Source organism: Salvelinus alpinus, chromosome 7 (assembly GCF_045679555.1).
Source record: "Salvelinus alpinus chromosome 7, SLU_Salpinus.1, whole genome shotgun sequence".
NCBI classification, from domain to species: domain Eukaryota; kingdom Metazoa; phylum Chordata; class Actinopteri; order Salmoniformes; family Salmonidae; genus Salvelinus; species Salvelinus alpinus.
In genome coordinates, this window is record NC_092092.1 from 54,395,686 (window position 1) to 54,415,149 (window position 19,464).

The 19,464-nt window shown below is 47.1% G+C and overlaps 1 protein-coding gene across 1 annotated transcript; it reads left to right on the top strand.

Moving 5' to 3' along the window:
- The first annotated feature begins 3,150 nt into the window (after window positions 1–3,150).
- LOC139581216 (lysine-specific demethylase 2A-like) lies at window positions 3,151–19,393 on the top strand. Its single transcript, XM_071410737.1, has 23 exons — window positions 3,151–3,440; window positions 4,159–4,197; window positions 6,737–6,875; window positions 7,074–7,152; window positions 7,308–7,354; window positions 7,479–7,657; window positions 9,357–9,463; window positions 9,645–9,738; window positions 9,837–9,990; window positions 10,063–10,178; window positions 10,327–10,453; window positions 10,549–10,862; window positions 12,606–12,683; window positions 12,847–13,101; window positions 13,178–13,318; window positions 13,547–13,636; window positions 15,578–15,823; window positions 15,933–15,965; window positions 16,070–17,115; window positions 17,264–17,427; window positions 17,524–17,670; window positions 17,898–18,113; window positions 18,206–19,393. Exons 2-23 carry the CDS (start codon window positions 4,162–4,164, stop codon window positions 18,385–18,387), a joined length of 3,990 nt encoding a protein of 1,329 aa, XP_071266838.1. The 5' UTR covers window positions 3,151–3,440; window positions 4,159–4,161; the 3' UTR covers window positions 18,388–19,393.
- The last annotated feature ends 71 nt before the right edge of the window (window positions 19,394–19,464 follow it).

The window sequence follows — 19,464 nt, forward strand, 5'->3', positions numbered from 1 at the left end:
GCAAATGTATTAAACTGTCACATTTACATATGTGTTGAAGCACCTTTGTCAGCGATTTACAGCCGAGTCTTCTTGGGTATGACGCTACAAGCTTGGCACCTGTATTTGGGGAGTTTCTACCATTCTTCTATACAGATCTTCAAGCTCTGTCAGGTTGGATAGGGAGTGTCGCTGCATAGCTATTTTCAGATGTCACCAGAGATGTTCAAGTCCGGGCTCTGGCTGGGCCACTCAAGGACATTCAGAGACTTGTCCCGAAGCCACTCCTGCGATCTCTTGGCTGTGTGCTTTGGGTTAGTTGTCCTGTTGGAAGGTGAACCTTCGCCCTAGTCTGAGGTCATGAGTGCTCTGGAGCAGTCTTTCATCAAGGATGGCTGTACTTTGCTCTGTTAATCTTTGCCTCCATCCAGACTAGTCTCAGTCCCTGCCGCTGAAAAACATCCCTACAGCACGATGCTGCCGCCACCATGCTCCACCGTAGGGATGGTGCCAGGTTTCTTCCAGACGTGACACTTGGCATTCAGGCCATAGATTTCAATCTTGGTTTCATCAGACCAGAGAATCTTGTTTCTCATGGTCAGAGTCTTTAGGTTCCTTTTGGCAAACTCCAAGCAGGCTGTCGTGGCTTCTGTCTGGCCATTCTACCATAAAGGCCTGATTGGTGGAGTGCTGCAGAGATGTTTGTCCTTCTGGAAGGTTCTCCCATCTCCACAGAGGAACTCTAGAGCTCTGTTAGAGTGACCATTGGGTTCTTGGTCACCTCCCTGACCAAGGCCCTTCTCCCCCGATTGCTCAGTTTGGCCAGGCCGTCAGCTCTAGGAAGAGCCTGGCTGGTTCCAAACATCTTCCATTTAAGAATGATGAAGGCCACTGTGTTCTTGGAGACCTTCAATGCTGCAGAAATGTTTTGGTACCCTTCCCCAGATCTGTGCTTTGACACAATCCTGTCTCAGCACTCTACGGACAATCCCTTCATCCTCATGGCTTGATTTTTGCTCTGACATGCACTGTCAACTGTGGGACCTTTTTATATAGATGGGGGTGTGCCTTTCCAAATCATGTCCTATCAATTTGAATTTACCACAGGTGGACTCCAATCAAGTTGTAGAGACATCTCAAGGATGATCAATGTAAACAGGATGCACCTGAGCTCAATTTCAAGTCTCATAGCAAAGGGTCTGAATACTTATGTAAATAAGGTATTTATGTCTGGTTTTGATGTCATTATGGGGTATTTTATTTGTATTTTATATCACCTTTATTTAACCAGGTAGGCTTACAACTGCGACCTGGCCAAGATAAAGCAAAGCAGTGCGACACAACAACACAGAGTTACACATGGAATAAACAAACACAGAGTCAATAATACAATAGAAAAGTCTATATACAGTGTGTGCAAATGTAGTAAGATTAGGGAAGTAAGGCACAAAATAGGCCACAGTGGAGAAATAATTACAATTTAGCAAATAAACACTGGAGTGATAGATGTGCAAGTAGAGATACTGGGGTGCAAAGGAGTAAAATGAATAACAGTATGGGGATGAGGTAGTTGGGTGGGCTATTTACAGATGGGCTATGTGCAGTGATCTGTGAGCTGCTCTGACAGCTGATGCTTCAAGTTAGTGAGGGAGATATGAGTCTCCAGCTTCAGTGATTTTTGCAGTTTGTTCTAGTCATTGGCAGCAGAGAACTGGAAGAAAAAGCGGCCAAAGGAGGAATTGGCTTTGGGGGTGACCAATGAAATATACCTGCTGGAGCATGTGGGTGCTGCTATGGTGACCAGTGAGCTGAGATAAGGTGGGGTTTTACCTAGCAAAGACTTTTATAGATGACCTGGAGCCAGTGGGTTTGGCGACGATTATGAAGCGAGGGCCAGCCAACGAGAGCATACAGGTCGCAGTGGTGGGTAGTATATGGGGCTTTTGTGACAAAACGGATGGCACTGTGATAGACTGCATCCAATTTGCTGAGTAGAGTGTTGGAGGCTATTTTGTAAATGACATCGCCGAAGTCCAGGATTGGTAGGATAGTCAGTTTTACGAGGGTATGTTTGGCAGCATGAGTGAAGAATGCTTTGTGTCCCAGATCTAAGGTATTGTGTGTCGATTGCTGACGATTTTTATTTAATTCATTTTAGAATAAGGCTGTAATGTAACAAAATGTGGAAAATGTCTTAATTTTCTTAATTTAGCTCACTGCTTCTAAATTCTCATTCAGATGACATTGTGGTAACCTATGACTAAGGTTATGAAGATCCTATGCACAATGAGATTGGCGCCCCCTGCCAATGACAGTAGGACATTGTGGTACCATATGTATGCCGAAAACATTGGGTGAATATTTGGATAAATGTATTCTAATGTATCAATGATTCAATTACTTAAATATGTGCATAAGAAAATATGTATGATATTATACTTGAGCACAACATTCAACATAAATATAGTTATAGCTGTGACTCATGGTCAAAATCCTTAATTTACCCAGTCATGTATTTTATTTTCTTCATGATGTAACTGTGTGTGTGGTCAGTCATACAAAGTTGTTTCTCGGTATGCTGTGTCAGTATGTAATGTGCTGAAATGTTAGTGATGTTCTTTTCAGTGATGCGTGGTTGTCAGTCATCCAGTGTGGTTGTTATGTAATAGAATGTTGTGTGTGTGCTATTAGTGCGCCTCTTGTCTTTAATTCTCTATTTTTCCTCATCTGTTGAAGAAACTTTTTTATTATTTTGTTGGCAGGTGGCATTCAGAGACTTTTTGAATGGGATGGAACAACTATTGTCCCTCTTACTATATGTTCCCTTGTCCTTGTGACAATGGTCTTTACTGGGAATCTTCAGCCTCACTATGTTCCGATATGATTGGTTTATGTACATAAATTGTTCCCCATAGTGGTCTTATGATAGGCTCTCTTGTTGACCCCATTTTGACACCCCAGCGAATAATGTTTCGCTCACGTCAGTGATCTCTACTGCCATAGGCTGTCACACCACGTGGGGCACGGTTTAAACGGCTCTACAAACCATCTCTGGGAATGACATAACTTTTACCCAATCACAACCTCCTGTGTTGATTTATCCATGTACTATTGGATGGCATTGTAAATCCTGGGGCGGGTCCTTCTCTTTGGGGGTAGTGGGGTGTGTGTGTGTTTTATGCTCAGCTGAAAATGGCGGATCGAAGCAGATCGCTTTAACTTTATCGCACAATAACAAGGATAACAACCTACAAAGCAAAAAATATATAAGATGGATACAAAGTTCAGCGATAACTTCTAGAAGCCGCGCTACAGGATAACGTACAGACCACAACAACCCAAGGAGTTATTGCAGTGGTAAAGTTATCTCAAAATAATACGTTAGCAATTTCCCGATTAGGAAGCTAACGTTAGCGCAATGATGGCTAACTAGCTAACGTTCCGTGAATGAAGACGCTAACGTAAGTTAGATCATTTTATGTACATAAAGATAACCCATAAATGTATCTAACATTATACGATTATATTGTGCTGGGTATGTTGACCAGGTAACGGTAGGTTATTAACTGAAATTGCGTTCGAACAGAGCAGGACCACTAGACACTCAAATGTATTCGGGGAAGTTAGCTAGCTAACTAACAACAGTCTCTTGTAGCTAACGCGTTAGTATATGTAGATAGCATAGCGTTGTAACTCGCTAACAGCCTCTGCTGCAAGTTGGTCAGTTCTGTAACATTATCCAAGGATAACGATATAGTTAAATAACAGGTTTTCTTGCAACAATAATAACTAGCTAATGGTCGCTAGTTAACGTTTAGACAACTAACGTTATTTGATTGTTGTTGCTACTTGTTAGCTACAGTAACGTTAGTTAGCTAAATACATTTGTTGCCCGGTAGCCAGTTATTTAGTACTCAGCATTAACTTACTATATCATAATATTCCGTCAGTTTGTATATTATAACGTTAGCCAAAACTTAGCTAACCTTTATCCTTGTCCCGATACTGTAGCTGGCAAACTCAATCCAAGCGCCAGAAGTTGAGGGTATTTTATATTCATATGCCAACAATTGGCCTATAGTTTGGCTCTCAAAAGCTGATGTTAAATTAGTTAACTGCTCAATTAACTTAGGCTGTACATGGCATTGTGATTTCTCAACGGTCTCATTCCTGTCTTAGGTCATGGAAGACCAGAACCCCCGTTACAGCAAGCGCTTGGTAAGTACAATTTAATGAATAACTACGTGTTGATGTGTTAGATAAAATTGCTTTGCAAGTTGTATTTAGCTAGTTTCCCTAAAGAAAACGACTGTTGCATCGGTAACAAGCTAAATCAACGAGAGTGTTGTGGATCTGTTGGCTTGACAATAGACTGGATGCGTGTCAGTGGGTTCAATGCAGGGTCAGGTTCAAGTTCACTGTTGTCTGACCTGATAATGCTTGCTCATGTCGCTTTACATTAGGTGGAGCTTTTTGTTACCATGCCGTGACTTAGACCCATTTAGGCTTTTCTAAAGGGTGTCGTTTTTTTTGTGACCATTAAAAATAATCCACAGAATTATAGATAATAATGGAATGTTTGTGTGGATCTAAGAATGTATAGTTAGTCAAGATATAAGAATACACCAGTCCAGCTGAGTTGCAGAGCAATAGGAAACAGCATGTGGGGTGTTTTGAGTAAAGATAATACCAAGCATAGCCCGGGTTTGGTGGAACAGGATGGGGGTGGGGTGTTGTGCTGGACCCATCTGTCTAGCCAAGATATGAGAGCAGGGGGTGAATGGAAGTAAGTGGGATGGGGATAAGGCCCTCCTGTGATGCCCATGCAGACCATTGAATGACTGATCCGCAAAATCTTTCTGTTATGAGTCTTTGAACAGGGTATGGTAGTAGGTGCCAGGTGCACCAATTTTTGCAAAGCTGCTGGGTTTTTCCACACTCAATAGTTTCCTATGTGTATCTAGAATGGTCCACCACCCAAAGGACATCTAGCCAACTTGACACAACTGTGGAGTCAACATGGGCCAGCGTCCCTGTGGAACGCTTTCAACACCTTGTGGAGTCCATGCCCAGACGAATTGAGGCTATTCGCTCAACTCTATTAGGAAGGTGCTCCTAATATTTGGTATACTCAGTGTACATTGGTGTGTTGCCCGATGTGAAATGGCTAGCTTGTTAGCAGTGCATGCTAGTAGCGTTCAATCGGCGACGTCCCTCGCTCTGAGACTTTAAAAGCAGTTGTTTCCATTGCTCTTCAAGGGCCACTGCTTTTGTTGAGCGATAGTTAACGATGCTTCTTGTGTGGCGGCAGTTGATAGATTCAGAGGGTCCCTGGTTCGAGCCAGTGTTGTGGCAAAGAGGGGCAAAGGCAATACTGTTACATGTGCATGGTCTTAGCAGAAATCTCATTCAAAGTGATAAAAATAGGGCTGTGACGGTCTTGGAATTTGAGGTTACGGTAATTGGCCAGGCGAATGTACACACTTGTTTACATGTATATGCTTATTAATAAAACCTATTTGATACAAGCCATTACACTTCATTATTATCATGGCATTTCATTATTACTATTCAGCTTATTACTTATTATCCTTAATCAACAAATCTGTAGCATTTTTGTATTGACACAACATTAACAGAGTCAAAATAAAGATGCATACCTTCCTTGTCCTTGTCTGTTGGCTTTTCTGCATTAATTAATACAGATCCTTAATACAGATCCTATTTTGATGCAGAATACAATTCAATCGAAGTCCGATGGGTTTTTCCCGAAACATTCGCATAACGTTACAAACCCTGTTGCTGCGGTCATTCGATGGCAGTGGCATATGTTCTTCAAAGAGAGGATGCCGTAATGACAGAAATAATGTAGCCTGAGCTACTGAAAACAGGCCTTTTACAAGATTCAATAATGACAGGAGCATTTGATTCTTATGAAAGAGATGGAGTCCAGACGGTAGTTTCCTAAAAGTAGCCTATCGGCCTATAGAGAGAATCAGCAAACTCACGCACACCCTCTTAAAAGCACCTGTCAATCAAAGCCACCAGCTTATGTCAACACAAGCAAATATTTCTCCTTTCCTTAAAACGTATTAAAAAACCTAGGCCTACCTTAGGCTTACGGAAAGTACGCTATAAGATAATGTATTGACAAGGAAAGTATGAAGTGGACAGCTGAGCTATATAATGAAATTGACAATCATTTAAATAGAAACAAATACATGCAAAATGTCCATAGCCTATTTATCATGGCGATGATTATCAAGGGAGAGAGCGTTGGAAAGATTTTTCAAATACTGTGAGGAACTGTTTTGATTTGAATTTGAATGACTTAATGTGTGAGGTGAAGAAAAAATTACTGAAACCCAGCTGGGCACTTTTCTACATTTGACATTTGCCAGGTACTTCTATGCGTGCTCAGGCACTCAAAGTGCTCTAGCCTGTAGCGCTCTACACACCCACGCATCTCGTGAATTTGCTGCCTGAGCATCAAAGGCGAGTTGGAAAGAGGATGAGATAGACCGTTTAATAGACAGACTAGGCTAGCAAAACAATTGCTTATAATCATTAGTAAACACTCACTTAGTAAACTATATATATATTTTTTTATATCCTAAAATAAATGTAAGACTATTTAAACGGTTTTGACAGTTATTTTATTTTCATGGCGGTCTTTGTCCACAACCGTCAGTCACACGGTTATTCAATTATCATCACAGCCCTGGATACGAGTTGAGTTTCTGCTTTGTGTCACTAGCGTACGGGGACGCGGCGGCGCTACCTCGATGACGGGATCTCGGACGATGAGATTGAGGGGAAGCGGACCTTTGACCTGGATGAGAAGCTGCAGAGTGACCGGTTCAACTCCAACCTGGTTAAACACATGGAGGGAAAAGGTCAGGGGTCAAACCACGCTATGATATCCCTTACAGAGGCATAACCCAGTTTCTCCTATGTTTATGATCTTGACCTGGAAAAGCTTGTTGGTTTTGTAATCTGGCAAAAAAACATGGCCCTAATTATGGTTCTACTTCTTGGATTACTCTTGGTGTGCCTGCCCTGCATTGTTGAGGGTAACGTGTGTTTCTCTGCAGACTTCACGTTCGAGTACATCCAGAGGGAGGGGCTGAGAGACCCTCTGATCTTTGAGAAAAAAGACGGCCTCGGCTTAGAGTAGGTCACTCTTCGTCTTCTAATTATCTAGCCCACCTCCTTCTCTGCAGATCTGTGGGAGATGGAAATATAACTGCTGGCTCACTCTGATTCTCCAGCTTTATTTAACAACCCCCCTCTTGTTCTCTCTCTCTCCCTTTCTCTTATTCTGTCAGGATGCCAGACTCTGATTTCAGTGTGAGTGACGTCAAGCTGTTTGTAGGTAAGGCCCAAACTATGAACACTCTTATGAACTCACGGCTGCTGATTTCATCTGATTTTTAAAACAGTGCTGCAGGCTCTGTAAGTAATTCTCCCTGCCCTTTGCCTGTCCCCTTCTGTCATAGGCAGTCGGAGGATGGTTGACGTTATGGATGTGACCACTCAGAAGGGCATCGAGATGTCCATGGCCCAATGGCGGCGGTACTACGAGACCCCGCCCTCGGAGCGAGATAAGCTCTATAACGTCATCAGCCTGGAGTTCAGTCACACCAAGCTGGAGAACCTGGTGAAACGACCCGCCTCGGTAAGACACGCGCAGGCGCGCGCACACAAACCAGTAGTGCTGAGTGATTAAGCAACATTATATGCACTACCGTTCAAAAGTTTTGGGTCACTTAGAAATGATCTTGTTTTTGAAAGGAAAGCACATTTTATGTCCTTTAAAATCACATCAAATTCATCAGAAATACAGTGTAGACATTGTTAATGTTGTAAATGACTATTCTAGCTGGAAACGGCAGATTTTCTTTTTAATGGAATATCTACATAGTTGTACAGAGGCCCATTATCAGCAACCATCACTCCTGTGTTAGCTAATCCAAGTTTATCATTTTAAAAGGCTAATTGATCATTAGAAAACCCTTTTGTAATTATGTTAGCACAGCTGAAAACGGTTGTCCTGATTAAAGAAGCAATAAAACTGGCCTTTTAGACTAGTTGAGTATCTGGAGCATCAGCATTTGTGGGATCAAACCCACAAATGCTGGTGCTCCGTATGTGTATATTCCATAAAAGATCAGCTGTTTCCAGCTACAATAGTCATTTACAACATTAACAATGTCTACACTGTGTTTCTGATCAATTTGATGTGATTTTAAAGGACATAAAATGTGCTTATCTTTCAAAAACAAGATAAGTTTTGGGCCACTTAGAAATTTTGAACGGTAGTGTATATTTTTTCAGTTATTAAATATCTAAATTACCGACGTCTGTTCAATTACTTTAATTCCATTTCGTTTTTTGTAAGCCCAACTCGCTGTTTAATTCACTAAATAAATCAAGTCCAGAACTATGTGGGACGCTGGACTGAAGGTAGTTGGGGTTTTTATTAAGCAAATATTCCATCTAATTCAGCACAGAACCCTGGAAAATGACTACAGTGTCCATAATCCATTTAGCTTGTTTTTTCCTGGCTCGAACAGAGAGGAAGAGGCGAACGGTTTCACTCTCCCCAAAACCTGTCCAAAATAAGCCCAATGCGTTTTGGACCTAAGCTTGTCGCCTGCCTTGTCGCCTTTGGGACAACGACTCCCTTTGTTAGAGCGGAGACATGAGCATCTCCTCATTATATTCAGATCTCTGGACAGATACACGTTTACGCCTGCTACGTTATGTTAGATATACACAGACCGTATGAGAGAGGAATGTACACAACACAATGAGGAGAGAGACAGAGACTGTTCAGGAAGTTGTATCTTATCTACTTTGAAGAACTAGTAGGATGACTAAAGACAGTACAGTGTGGGGGAGAATAATGTTAGATGGCCTGGCTGGCTGACTGCTCCTGGCTGACTGCTCCTGGCTGACTGAAGTAATAAACACAACTGAAATATTGGATTTCATAGTAATTTTCTATTTTTCTATTGATGTCTATGCAATGTGGATCTGATCAGAGGCAAGGTGAAATTTAGTTTTGGCAATTGAATGTTCACTATTTTTGTCTTTGGAATTTCCATTAAAAAGTCACTGTAGTGTCATTATTTAATAATGCATTTAATGTTTAAAAAAAACAATCAAAGTCGAAAAATTGTGATACTCTTTAAATAGTCGAACCAAAACCGAACCGACCTCGAAGCACTAATCCCTCGGTACTACAAACCAGAAAACCTTGTCAAACACCAAACAATCACATAGCAAGTTCAGGTGTCTGACCATTGTAAACACTGGGCTATCACTTCCACTCAGTGGCGCATGTCCCTGCTGACATCCCTCCCTCTCCCCAGGTGGATTTGATCGACTGGGTGGACAACATGTGGCCACGGCACCTGAAGGAGAGACAGAGAGACTCAACCAACTCCATCATAGACATGCAGTATCCCAAAGTGCAGAAGTGAGTCCCGAACCTGCACCTTTTTATGGCTTTCATTCCACATGTACTCAACCACTTAATTTTAAAATGTTTACCCTACCGTAACAATGCGGTGTTTGTGCGTGGAGCGTGAGTTCATTTAACACACGTCTTTGTTTTTAATGCTGGTTGATGTACGGTATAAAGATGTATATTCCTTCAGGTACTGTCTGATGAGTGTCCAGGGCTGCTTCACAGACTTCCACGTTGACTTTGGTGGTACGTCGGTCTGGTACCACATCCTGCGGGGGGGCAAGGTGAGACGACACCCAGGAGAACTAGAGCTTAGGCCATTCTAGTATTCTATTGCATCTCTATGGCTATCCCAATCTTGACCTCTGGCCTCCTCCTGTAGGTGTTCTGGCTGATCCCACCCACACCCCAGAACCTGGAGCTGTATGAGGACTGGGTGTTGTCAGGGAAACAAGGGGACATCTTCCTGGGAGACAAGGCTCGGGACTGTCAGAGGATTGAGCTGAAGCAGGGCTATACCTTCATGATCCCCTCGGGTACGTACACACACTGATACACACGGTACATTTTTGTTCCCCCATCTAACCTCCTCCACTGTTGATGTCTAGGTTGGATCCATGCTGTGTACACCCCTGAGGACACGCTGGTGTTTGGGGGAAACTTCCTCCACAGCTTCAACATCCCCATGCAGCTCAACATCTACAACATCGAGGACCGCACACGAGTGAGTACACTACCGCACACGCGTCACACAGAACTCCACTGCACATGCACGTGTACTACTCAATGAGGGTGGGGGACTGACTATTACTTGTTGACTACAGGTGAGAGTAGTCACTTCCCTTCAATATCTCATGTGTTCTGCTGTCCAGGTCCCGGCTAAGTTCCGATACCCCTTCTACTATGAGATGTGCTGGTACGTGCTGGAGAGATACCTCTACTGTCTGACCAACACCTCTCACCTCACCCCTGAGTTCCAGAAGCACTCGCTCGGTGTTGGTGAGTGTACACACGCACGCACAACAGTTGATATTTTTCTGTTTCTCATTTGCTCTCTCTTCTCGTTTTAATCCCTCTGTTTTTGTCCCTCTCAGGTCTGACTCGTGACTCCTCGGAGAACAAGCTCAACGGACACGTGAAAAACAGCACTTCGGAGGAGAACAAAGACGGAGACGATGATGAGGAAGGAAAGGAGGAGGAAAGGGAGAGCAAGGTCAAAATGGAAGAGAGCGACGAGGATGTCTCCCCCGCTCTGGGTGCCACTAAGCTGGGGGTGAGGGTAAACCTGACCCCCCTGGAGCTGGAGGGGCTGTGGAACCTGCTGGGGAAGCTGGAGGAGCTGCCAGCCCACAAGAAGTGTGTCCCCGCAGGCATCCGCAACGCCCCCGCCCTGCTCCACGACATACGGGTGGGTACAGGGCACCAGTCTAGAATATAATAATATCATGTATTCCGTTTAGCAGATGCTTTCACCTAAAGTCATTTACAGTAGTGTGTACCTACAGGAAACTACCAAAATAAAGGAAACGTCAACATGGTCTTAGGCCAATTCCCACGAGCGTAAAGGGTTATGTGGATGGGGCTAAATTTGATATGTTTTTTACAGAAGAAATATGAAATGCATAACCATGGTAGCAATTGAAAGGGAATAGTTTGGGGATTATGAGAATTTATTTGACCAAAGTTGAGGACAGAATGAATCCAAACATTTTGTGCATTTTACATTTACTGTACTTTTCGAAGCATTTTGTTGATAACAAAATCTGAAAATATTCTGGATACATTCAGTAACATAAGAATATTCCTAGAACATGTGGGGTAAATGCAACAAGATTTTAAAAAATGACACGGGTTTGAGTGAGAGGACTTACTGGAGTCTGCAAGTGGCCACACCTCTCCAGAGTGTGCAGTTCCTAAGTCATTTCAATGCGCTTTTATGACTCAAAGAAGAGTCTTCAACTGTAAGGTACTTTTTTTACTTTTCCAAGATGTACCGTTGAGGAACTAGAACAAGTACACGTGTAGTTTTGTTTGGAACACAACCCCGGGTCCCCGCCAATTGTTTACGCAATTTTATCAATCGCAATCTGGGTCAGGTGGGCATCATTTGAAAGCTTTTTCTATTGCCAACATGACTAGCCAAGTTCTAAAGTACAATTTTAGTGTTAGGCTTTCACAAGACAGTTCTGAGAAACGGGTCCTAGTTTTGGTGCGCATAGAAAGGAGGTATGGGTGCGTGTTCCGCTGCAAGTTTTCCTCACAATAGACAGTCTCGTTTTGTTCAGAACAACCCTGGATATGACGCCATGTAATCTTGTAATTGTCCATCAAACACAGTGATCATAAACGTTTACACCAGTTTTAGGATATGGAAATGTGAAGTGCACGTTTGGACTCACGTGTGTTTGGCTTGCTACTATTATTAATAAAATCCTCAACGTCTGATCTTTCAAAATACATAGAGCCCTTTAATTTACAGCATTTCCCTCACTCGAACAATTCTTTTTGTGCAAAAGTTTCCCAATTACCATGAGGGATGTGAACTACTTCTTGTCGCGTGCGATACCCAAGTTCAGAACGTCTGTCAGTCAAAAACCCATACAGCGCTGTGAAGCACAGAGCCTGAGCTCTGACGTCGTTTAGAACACGTTACTGTGTGCCAATTTAGGCGTTTTATCAGTGCCAAAATCTGCCATTTCAACCCTTATACGGGTACGAGTGTAAAGGGTTTTAATAGGGTGTTGGGCCACCACGATCCTACAAAGGTGGCTTGAAATATCTGATTACATGTGCTTATTGGCTGTTCAGACAGCAGGTAAAAGTACAGATTGGAATCGGATATGCAGATAAAAAGGATTTGAGTCACTTCACACTGCCAGTGTGAACACTGCTTTAGAGACTGACCCAGAAAGACTCACAGCTGTAATCGCTGCCAAAGGTGCTTCTACAAAGTATTGACTCTGGGTTTAATCTAATCCAAGATAAATATACCTTTTTTATTTTTATGTTCACATTTTTCTTCCACTTCGACATTGGTATTTTCTGTAGATCGTTGACAATTTTATCCATTTTAACCCCACTTTGTAACGCAACAAATCAAATCTTTCAATCAATAGTCTTGACTTTTTTACGTGGCTTGTGTCCTGTTTAGGCTCTTCTGGAGGACCACCGCCACGACGACCCCAAGCTGTCTTACACTGGGAAGCCCATCGTCAAGTGGCCCAAGAGGGTGAGCCAAGAGGGCACGTGCCTCTCGTACACACGCGTTCAAACACTCACCCGACATGCGCGCATGCGCGCGTACATGCGTTTAGTCACCACAGTCAAGCCCTCAACAACACGGGGCAGACGTCTCAACTTTCCTCCCTTCTGCTCCCACCTTCCCCGGCCAGCCGTCGTGGTACCAGCCCCCTTCCCCCTCGCCGGTGGACCGCCCGCGCCCGGCCACGCCCCACAAGCCCACGGTCCCGCGCCCGGCCAGGCCCGCCGCCTCCATCTCGGCCCTGAGGCGGCGGCGCGTGCGTTGCAAACGCTGTGCGGGCTGCCAGAGGGAGGAGTGCGGCGAATGCAACTTCTGCAGGGACATGAGGAGGTTCGGAGGACCCGGGCGCATGAAGAAAGGCTGCATGATGCGGCAGTGTCTCGCTGTGAGTATCCAGTGCACCGACTTCACGCCCTGTGTGTGTTTATAGCATGTTGACCGTTGTCTCTCCCCGTCTCCAGCCTGGCCTGCCCAACTCGGCGGTGTGTGTTCTCTGTGGAGAGGGCCAGGGGAAGCAGGAGCTGGCGGACGCTAGCCCTTCCTCCACAACCCTGATGGAATGCTCCAACTGTGCTCAGATCGCCCACCCCGACTGCATCAAGGTGACCAGGCCTCGCACCAGCAGAGACGTGTATATACCTGTACTACAATGTACACTGTAAAATCCCTCTTGTGCAGCATGTACTTCCAATACATATTTTCTTTCGTATCCCACACGAGGGGGTCCCGAACTCAAATGGCCCTTGAGGATGATGGCGGTGTTATAGGTGCTTATAACAGTCCTCTGTGTGTATGTCAGGTGTTTATAGCTGTTCATTCTCCTCTCTCAGGTGCCAGGGGAGGGCAGGATCAACAAGGACCTGCCCAGCTGCTGGGAGTGTCCCAAATGTTACCAGGACAAAGATGGCTCCTCATCAGAGGTATCCCATCATTTCTTTATTGGCATGGGGAACATATGTTCATTAACCAAAGTGAAATGAACAGTCAACATTCAACTCACAAAAGTTTCAAAGGAATAGAGACGTTTCAAATGTCAGATTACACAGTGCGAGAGAGACACGCGCACGTGTCTCTCTCGCTCTCTGTGTGTCTCTCTCGCTCTCTCTTGCACTGTGTGTGTCTCTCTCGCTCTCTCTTGCACTGTGTGTGTCTCTCTCGCTCTCTCTCGCTCTCTCTTGCACTGTGTGTGTCTCTCTCTCGCTCTCTGTGTGTCTCTCTCGCTCTCTGTGTGTCTCTCTCGCTCTCTCTTGCACTGTGTGTGTCTCTCTCGCTCTCTCGCTCTCTCTTGCACTGTGTGTGTCTCTCTCTCGCTCTCTGTGTGTCTCTCTCGCTCTCTCTTGCACTGTGTGTGTCTCTCTCGCTCTCTGTGTGTCTCTCTCGCTCTCTCTTGCACTGTGTGTGTCTCTCTCTCGCTCCGTGTGTTTCTCTCGCTCTCTCTCGCGCTCTGTGTGTCTCTCTCTCGCTCCTTGTGTCTCTCTCGCTCCTTGTGTCTCTCTCGCTCTCTCTCGCGCTCTGTGTCTCTCTCGCGCTCTGTGTCTCTCTCTCGCTCCTTATGTCTCTCTCGCTCTCTGTGTCTCTCTCGCTCTCTCTCGCTCTCTCTTGCACTGTGTGTGTCTCTCTCTCGCTCCTTGTGTCTCTCTCTCGCTCTCTGTGTGTCTCTCTCTCGCGCTCTGTGTGTCGCTCTCTCTCGCGCTCTGTGTGTCGCTCTCTCTCGCGCTCTGTGTGTCGCTCTCTCTCGCGCTCTGTGTGTTGCTCTCTCTCGCGCTCTGTGTGTTGCTCTCTCTCGCGCTCTGTGTGTCGCTCTCTCTCGCGCTCTGTGTGTCGCTCTCTCTCGCGCTCTGTGTGTCGCTCTCTCTCGCGCTCTGTGTGTCGCTCTCTCTCGCGCTCTGTGTCGCTCTCTCTCGCGCTCTGTGTGTCGCTCTCTCTCGCGCTCTGTGTGTCGCTCTCTCTCGCGCTCTGTGTGTCGCTCTCTCTCGCGCTCTGTGTGTCGCTCTCTCTCGCGCTCTGTGTGTCGCTCTCTCTCGCGCTCTGTGTGTCGCTCTCTCTCGCGCTCTGTGTGTCGCTCTCTCTCGCGCTCTGTGTGTCGCTCTCTCTCGCGCTCTGTGTGTGGCTCTGTCTCTCTCGCTCTCTCTGTGTGGCTCTGTCTCTCTCGCTCTCTCTGTGTGTCGCTCTCTCTGTGTGTCGCTCTCTCTCGCGCTCTGTGTGTCGCTCTCTCTCGCGCTCTGTGTGTCGCTCTCTCTCGCGCTCTGTGTGTCGCTCTCTCTCGCGCTCTGTGTGTCGCTCTCTCTCGCGCTCTGTGTGTCGCTCTCTCTCGCGCTCTGTGTGTCGCTCTCTCTCGCGCTCTGTGTGTCGCTCTCTCTCGCGCTCTGTGTGTCGCTCTCTCTCGCGCTCTGTGTGTCGCTCTCTCTCGCGCTCTGTGTGTCGCTCTCTCTCGCGCTCTGTGTGTGTGGCTCTGTCTCTCTCGCTCTGTGTGTGTGGCTCTGTCTCTCTCGCTCTCTCTGTGTGTGGCTCTGTCTCTCTCGCTCTCTCTGTGTGTGGCTCTGTCTCTCTCGCTCTCTCTGTGTGTGGCTCTGTCTCTCTCGCTCTCTCTGTGTGTGGCTCTGTCTCTCTCGCTCTCTCTGTGTGTGGCTCTGTCTCTCTCGCTCGCTCTGTGTGTGGCTCTGTCTCTCTCGCTCTGTGTGTGGCTCGCTCGATCTCTCTCTCTCGCTCTCTCTGTGTGTGGCTCTGTCTCGCTCTCTCTGTGTGTGGCTCTCTCTCTGTGTGTCTATTCTTCTGTCCCTGTAAGATGATACCCACCAACTATATTAATACCTGTTTTGTGATGTTGCCTCTCTCTCTTACGCTCTCCCTCTCGGTCTCAGTCGTCCAGCAGTGATGAGGACAGCATGGCGTCTACAGGTTCTCTCACTACGTCAAAGCATGCCCACCGGGAAGGGATAGAAGTAGGGGAGGCAGGAGGTGGGTTAAGGAAGGGGCGACGTGGCAGACCCCCCCTGACGTCCTCTCTGTCCCAGCGGAGGGCGCCCCCTCCCTCTCAGCGGCTGCTACTGCAGCAACAACAGAACAGGAAGAGAGCCGGCGCACTGGAGCTACGACTCCGGAAGAGTGTGAGAGAGGGAGAACGAGAAGGGGGGGGGGCGGCGCAAGTTTTTTTTGAATGGTACAATAATTTTTCGCCAAGTCATCTAATTTTAAATCTCTGTCTTTGTGTTGCAGATCAAACTGGAGCGCAGCACGATCTTAGAATCGGTAAGCACATGCAGCCTATTTTAAAGCACCGTATCTCTCTAAACCAGTGTATGATTATTCCAACCAAAGCATTGTTTCACCTATTCTACTCCTCCTCTCTACAGAAGCAGACGCCGTCTCTGGAGCGTTCTCACAAGCTCCTGGGCTCCCAGCGTCTGGCCCACCTCCAGAGAGGGGTGTCCTCTCGCCTTCACTCCCCCGTCGGCAGACTGTCCCGGGGCCGAGGGTCCTTCAGAGGCTCCCCTACAGGGGCACGACTCCAGCCCCCCCAACCCTCCCTCAGCCTGGCCCCCGCAGGCAGGGGAGAGGGGCGCAGGGGGCAAGGGCGAGGAGTACGGCTCAGAGGAGGAGCAGCAGGCAGAGGAAGAGGAGGACAGAGACATGGTGGAGCAGAGGAAGAGAGTGATAGCAGTACCAGCAGCAGCAGCAGCAGCAGTAGTTGTAGTAGTGATGAGGAGGAGGAGGACAGGGAGAACGGCGTGCGGAGTGGCAGACGGGACAAAGAAAACCGGCCGCAGAGACGAGGAAGCGGAACAGCCAAAGAAGATGAGGGGGGGAGTGGGGAGTCCAACCAAAACGGAGAAGAGGAGGAGGAGATGGATGAAGACTGGAGGGAAGGAGGACAGGCACAGGCGGAGCCACCGGTCCTCGTAGTGTCGGACATTAGCGACGACTTCATGAAGGGCTCGTATCTCACTGTGACCCTACAGCCGTCGAGGGCCAAACATGATCCAGGGGCCATCGTCCCCAAACTGGAGGCTGCAGTCACCCCCCGCCCTGCCCCTCCCGGACAGATTTACACACAACGCAAGAATCTGGCCCGACCACCCCTCAGGAACCACGCCCCAGACCCTGCACGCTCAGACAGACACACACACATCCGGGGAAGCAACACACACACAGGCGGCTCCCATCAAGACGAGAGGAGAACGAGGCCGGGCAGACCAGAGAGGACAAACAACGGCGCTTCCTCCTCCCGGGTTCCTCCGCTACACCTCCCTCTGTCGGCTTTACAGGATGGGGAGAGGGAGGTGGCGGATGGAGGGAGCGAACCGGGCTGTGAGAGGGAGGTGTGGGTATCAGTCTTCCGTTACCTGACTCGTGCTGAGCTCTGTGTCTGCATGGCCGTCTGCAAGAACTGGTACAAATGGTAAGGGAGAAACATTTTACAATGCATTTTATACACACACACACACGCATTGATAACCGCAAGAGCTGTGGTAACTATTCATGCGTCTGTATGTGCAAGAGTGTATGGGTGCTTGGTAAAAAACCTTTTGAAATGTGTTCTGGTGCAGGAGCCTGGATAAGAGGCTGTGGATGAGGATCAATCTGACCGTGTCTAAAGCAATCAGTCCTCAGGCCCTGTCGGGCATCATCAAACGCCAGCCAGTCGCCCTGGACCTCTCCTGGACCTCCATCTCCAAGAAACAACTCACGTGGCTCGTCAACCGCCTGCCAGGTACAGACAGACAGACGGACAGACACACAGACAGACAGACAGACACACACTTGAAGTATTACTCACATTGGAGATGTGATTCTCTCTCCGGCTCAGGGCTGAAGGATCTCATGTTGTCTGGGTGCTCCTGGTCTTCTATTTCGGCTCTGAGCTCGACCAGTTGCCCCCTCCTGCGCACGCTGGACCTGCGCTGGGCCGACGGGGTGAAAGATGGACAGATCCGAGACCTGCTCAACCCCCCAGGTGAGAGCCCCCCCCAACACCGTTTTCTGTTTTGAATTAAGTACTGTTTGGATAAATCCCTTGTCATACCGTGTTAATTAGCTATGTCCCTCTGGAGTCAGCAGCGGACACACATATTCTCAGTCCTCTCCCTCTTCTTTTCTCTCTTCCGCTGTCACCTCTTTCTCCTCCGGCCTCTCCCTCCCTCTTTCGGCCCTAATCCCGTCCCCCTCTCTGTCTCTCTCTAGGTTGTGATAACCGCAGTCAGCTGAGGAACATGCAGTCTTTCCGTCTGGCAGGGCTGGAGATCAGTGACTCCACTCTGAGGCTGGTGATCAGACACATGCCCCTGCTGACCCGTCTGGACCTGTCCCACTGCGGAGGCCTCACGGATCATTCCATCAACCTGCTCACTGCCGTGGGCTCCTCCACACGCAATACACTCACTGAGCTCAACCTGGGGGGTAAGCCTTGGACTCGCACAGCACACACACACACACAGGATTGCTACTGAGTTGTCGTTCATATTGAGCACCGCTGTGTCTCTATCTCCCAGGCTGCAGTAAGCTGACGGACGCGTGTCTGCGGTACCTCCGCCGGCTCTCCTGCCTCTCCCTGCTGGACCTGCGGGAATGCAAGGGTGTCTCCCGCAAAGCCTGCGAGGCCTTCATCTCGGAGCTGTCCGTCAACGCCCTCTACTGCCTATCAGAGGACAAGCTGATCCAGAGGATATCCTAGAGGCCCGCCGCCTCTGTCTGGGACAGGGGGTTACAGGGAGAGGTCGGGTACAGAGAAAAGACTGTAGAAGGACAAGGGAGGCTTAAAAATCCCCCGCACTCTCAGAAGGGAGTAGGAAAGGAGTGATTAGTTACTACACACTTAGTGGGAGATGGGTTTCTTTCCATGTTGTATACATTTTTTGACTAAACCAGACACGAGACTCAGGTGTTTGCGTTCAGGCGCCTACGCTGCGTGATTAAAGTGGGGAGGTCGGGGGTTCCCGTGAGGGTGGCTGGGGTTGCTAGGTGTCATGCCAGACAGGGTTCCCTCCTTACCCTAGTGGTTCTAAGTGCTTTATGACAAGGCCGTCTCTAACCCAAAAGGTGTTGGTTGTGGACTAACTCTTCCAGGAGTACTTTGGTCAGGTCGCTCCATCCTGAGACAGAGGGGTGCGCCTATGAGGGATTCAGGGACGGCGCGAGAGGGCAATCGACGTGTTGACGAGACCACTCCAAAACAAGGGCGGGGTATGAATGAAAGGGAGAAAGGGGGGTGACAGGGTAAATGGTGCGATCTCAAACAACAGTTAGAATTCAGGTGCTATCACTCCCAAAACTCTCCCTGTTTTGTACAAATATGAATCTAGGACAACCGTCTCTATTTTAGGACATGCCCCTCACCCCACTTTGATGCATTTTCTGTTTCCCATGGATAAAATGTGAGTTCCTTTCTGTTTCACCTGCTAGGATTCAGTGTATAAATGTATGATTTGCTGTCATTATTCTGCCCTGTTACCATTCAGTCTAGTTCTTCTAATGGATACTTATTTCTTACCCACCCCACTCCCTCACTGCCAAATCTAAAAAGAATATAAATATATACTTTTGTCTAAATGTTTCCCTATTTTAGAAGATGAAGAGAAAATCCTGTAGCATTGTAATTATTTTCAGAAATCTTTTTCACTTATGTTTTTTGGTTTATTTTTTTTATTTTTAAGAAAATTAAAAATTAAAGATCAACTGTGCCAGATGTAAGTGATTATTTTGGGGGGCTGATATTAGAGAACAGGTCCACATATGTGCAGACTCATTTCAC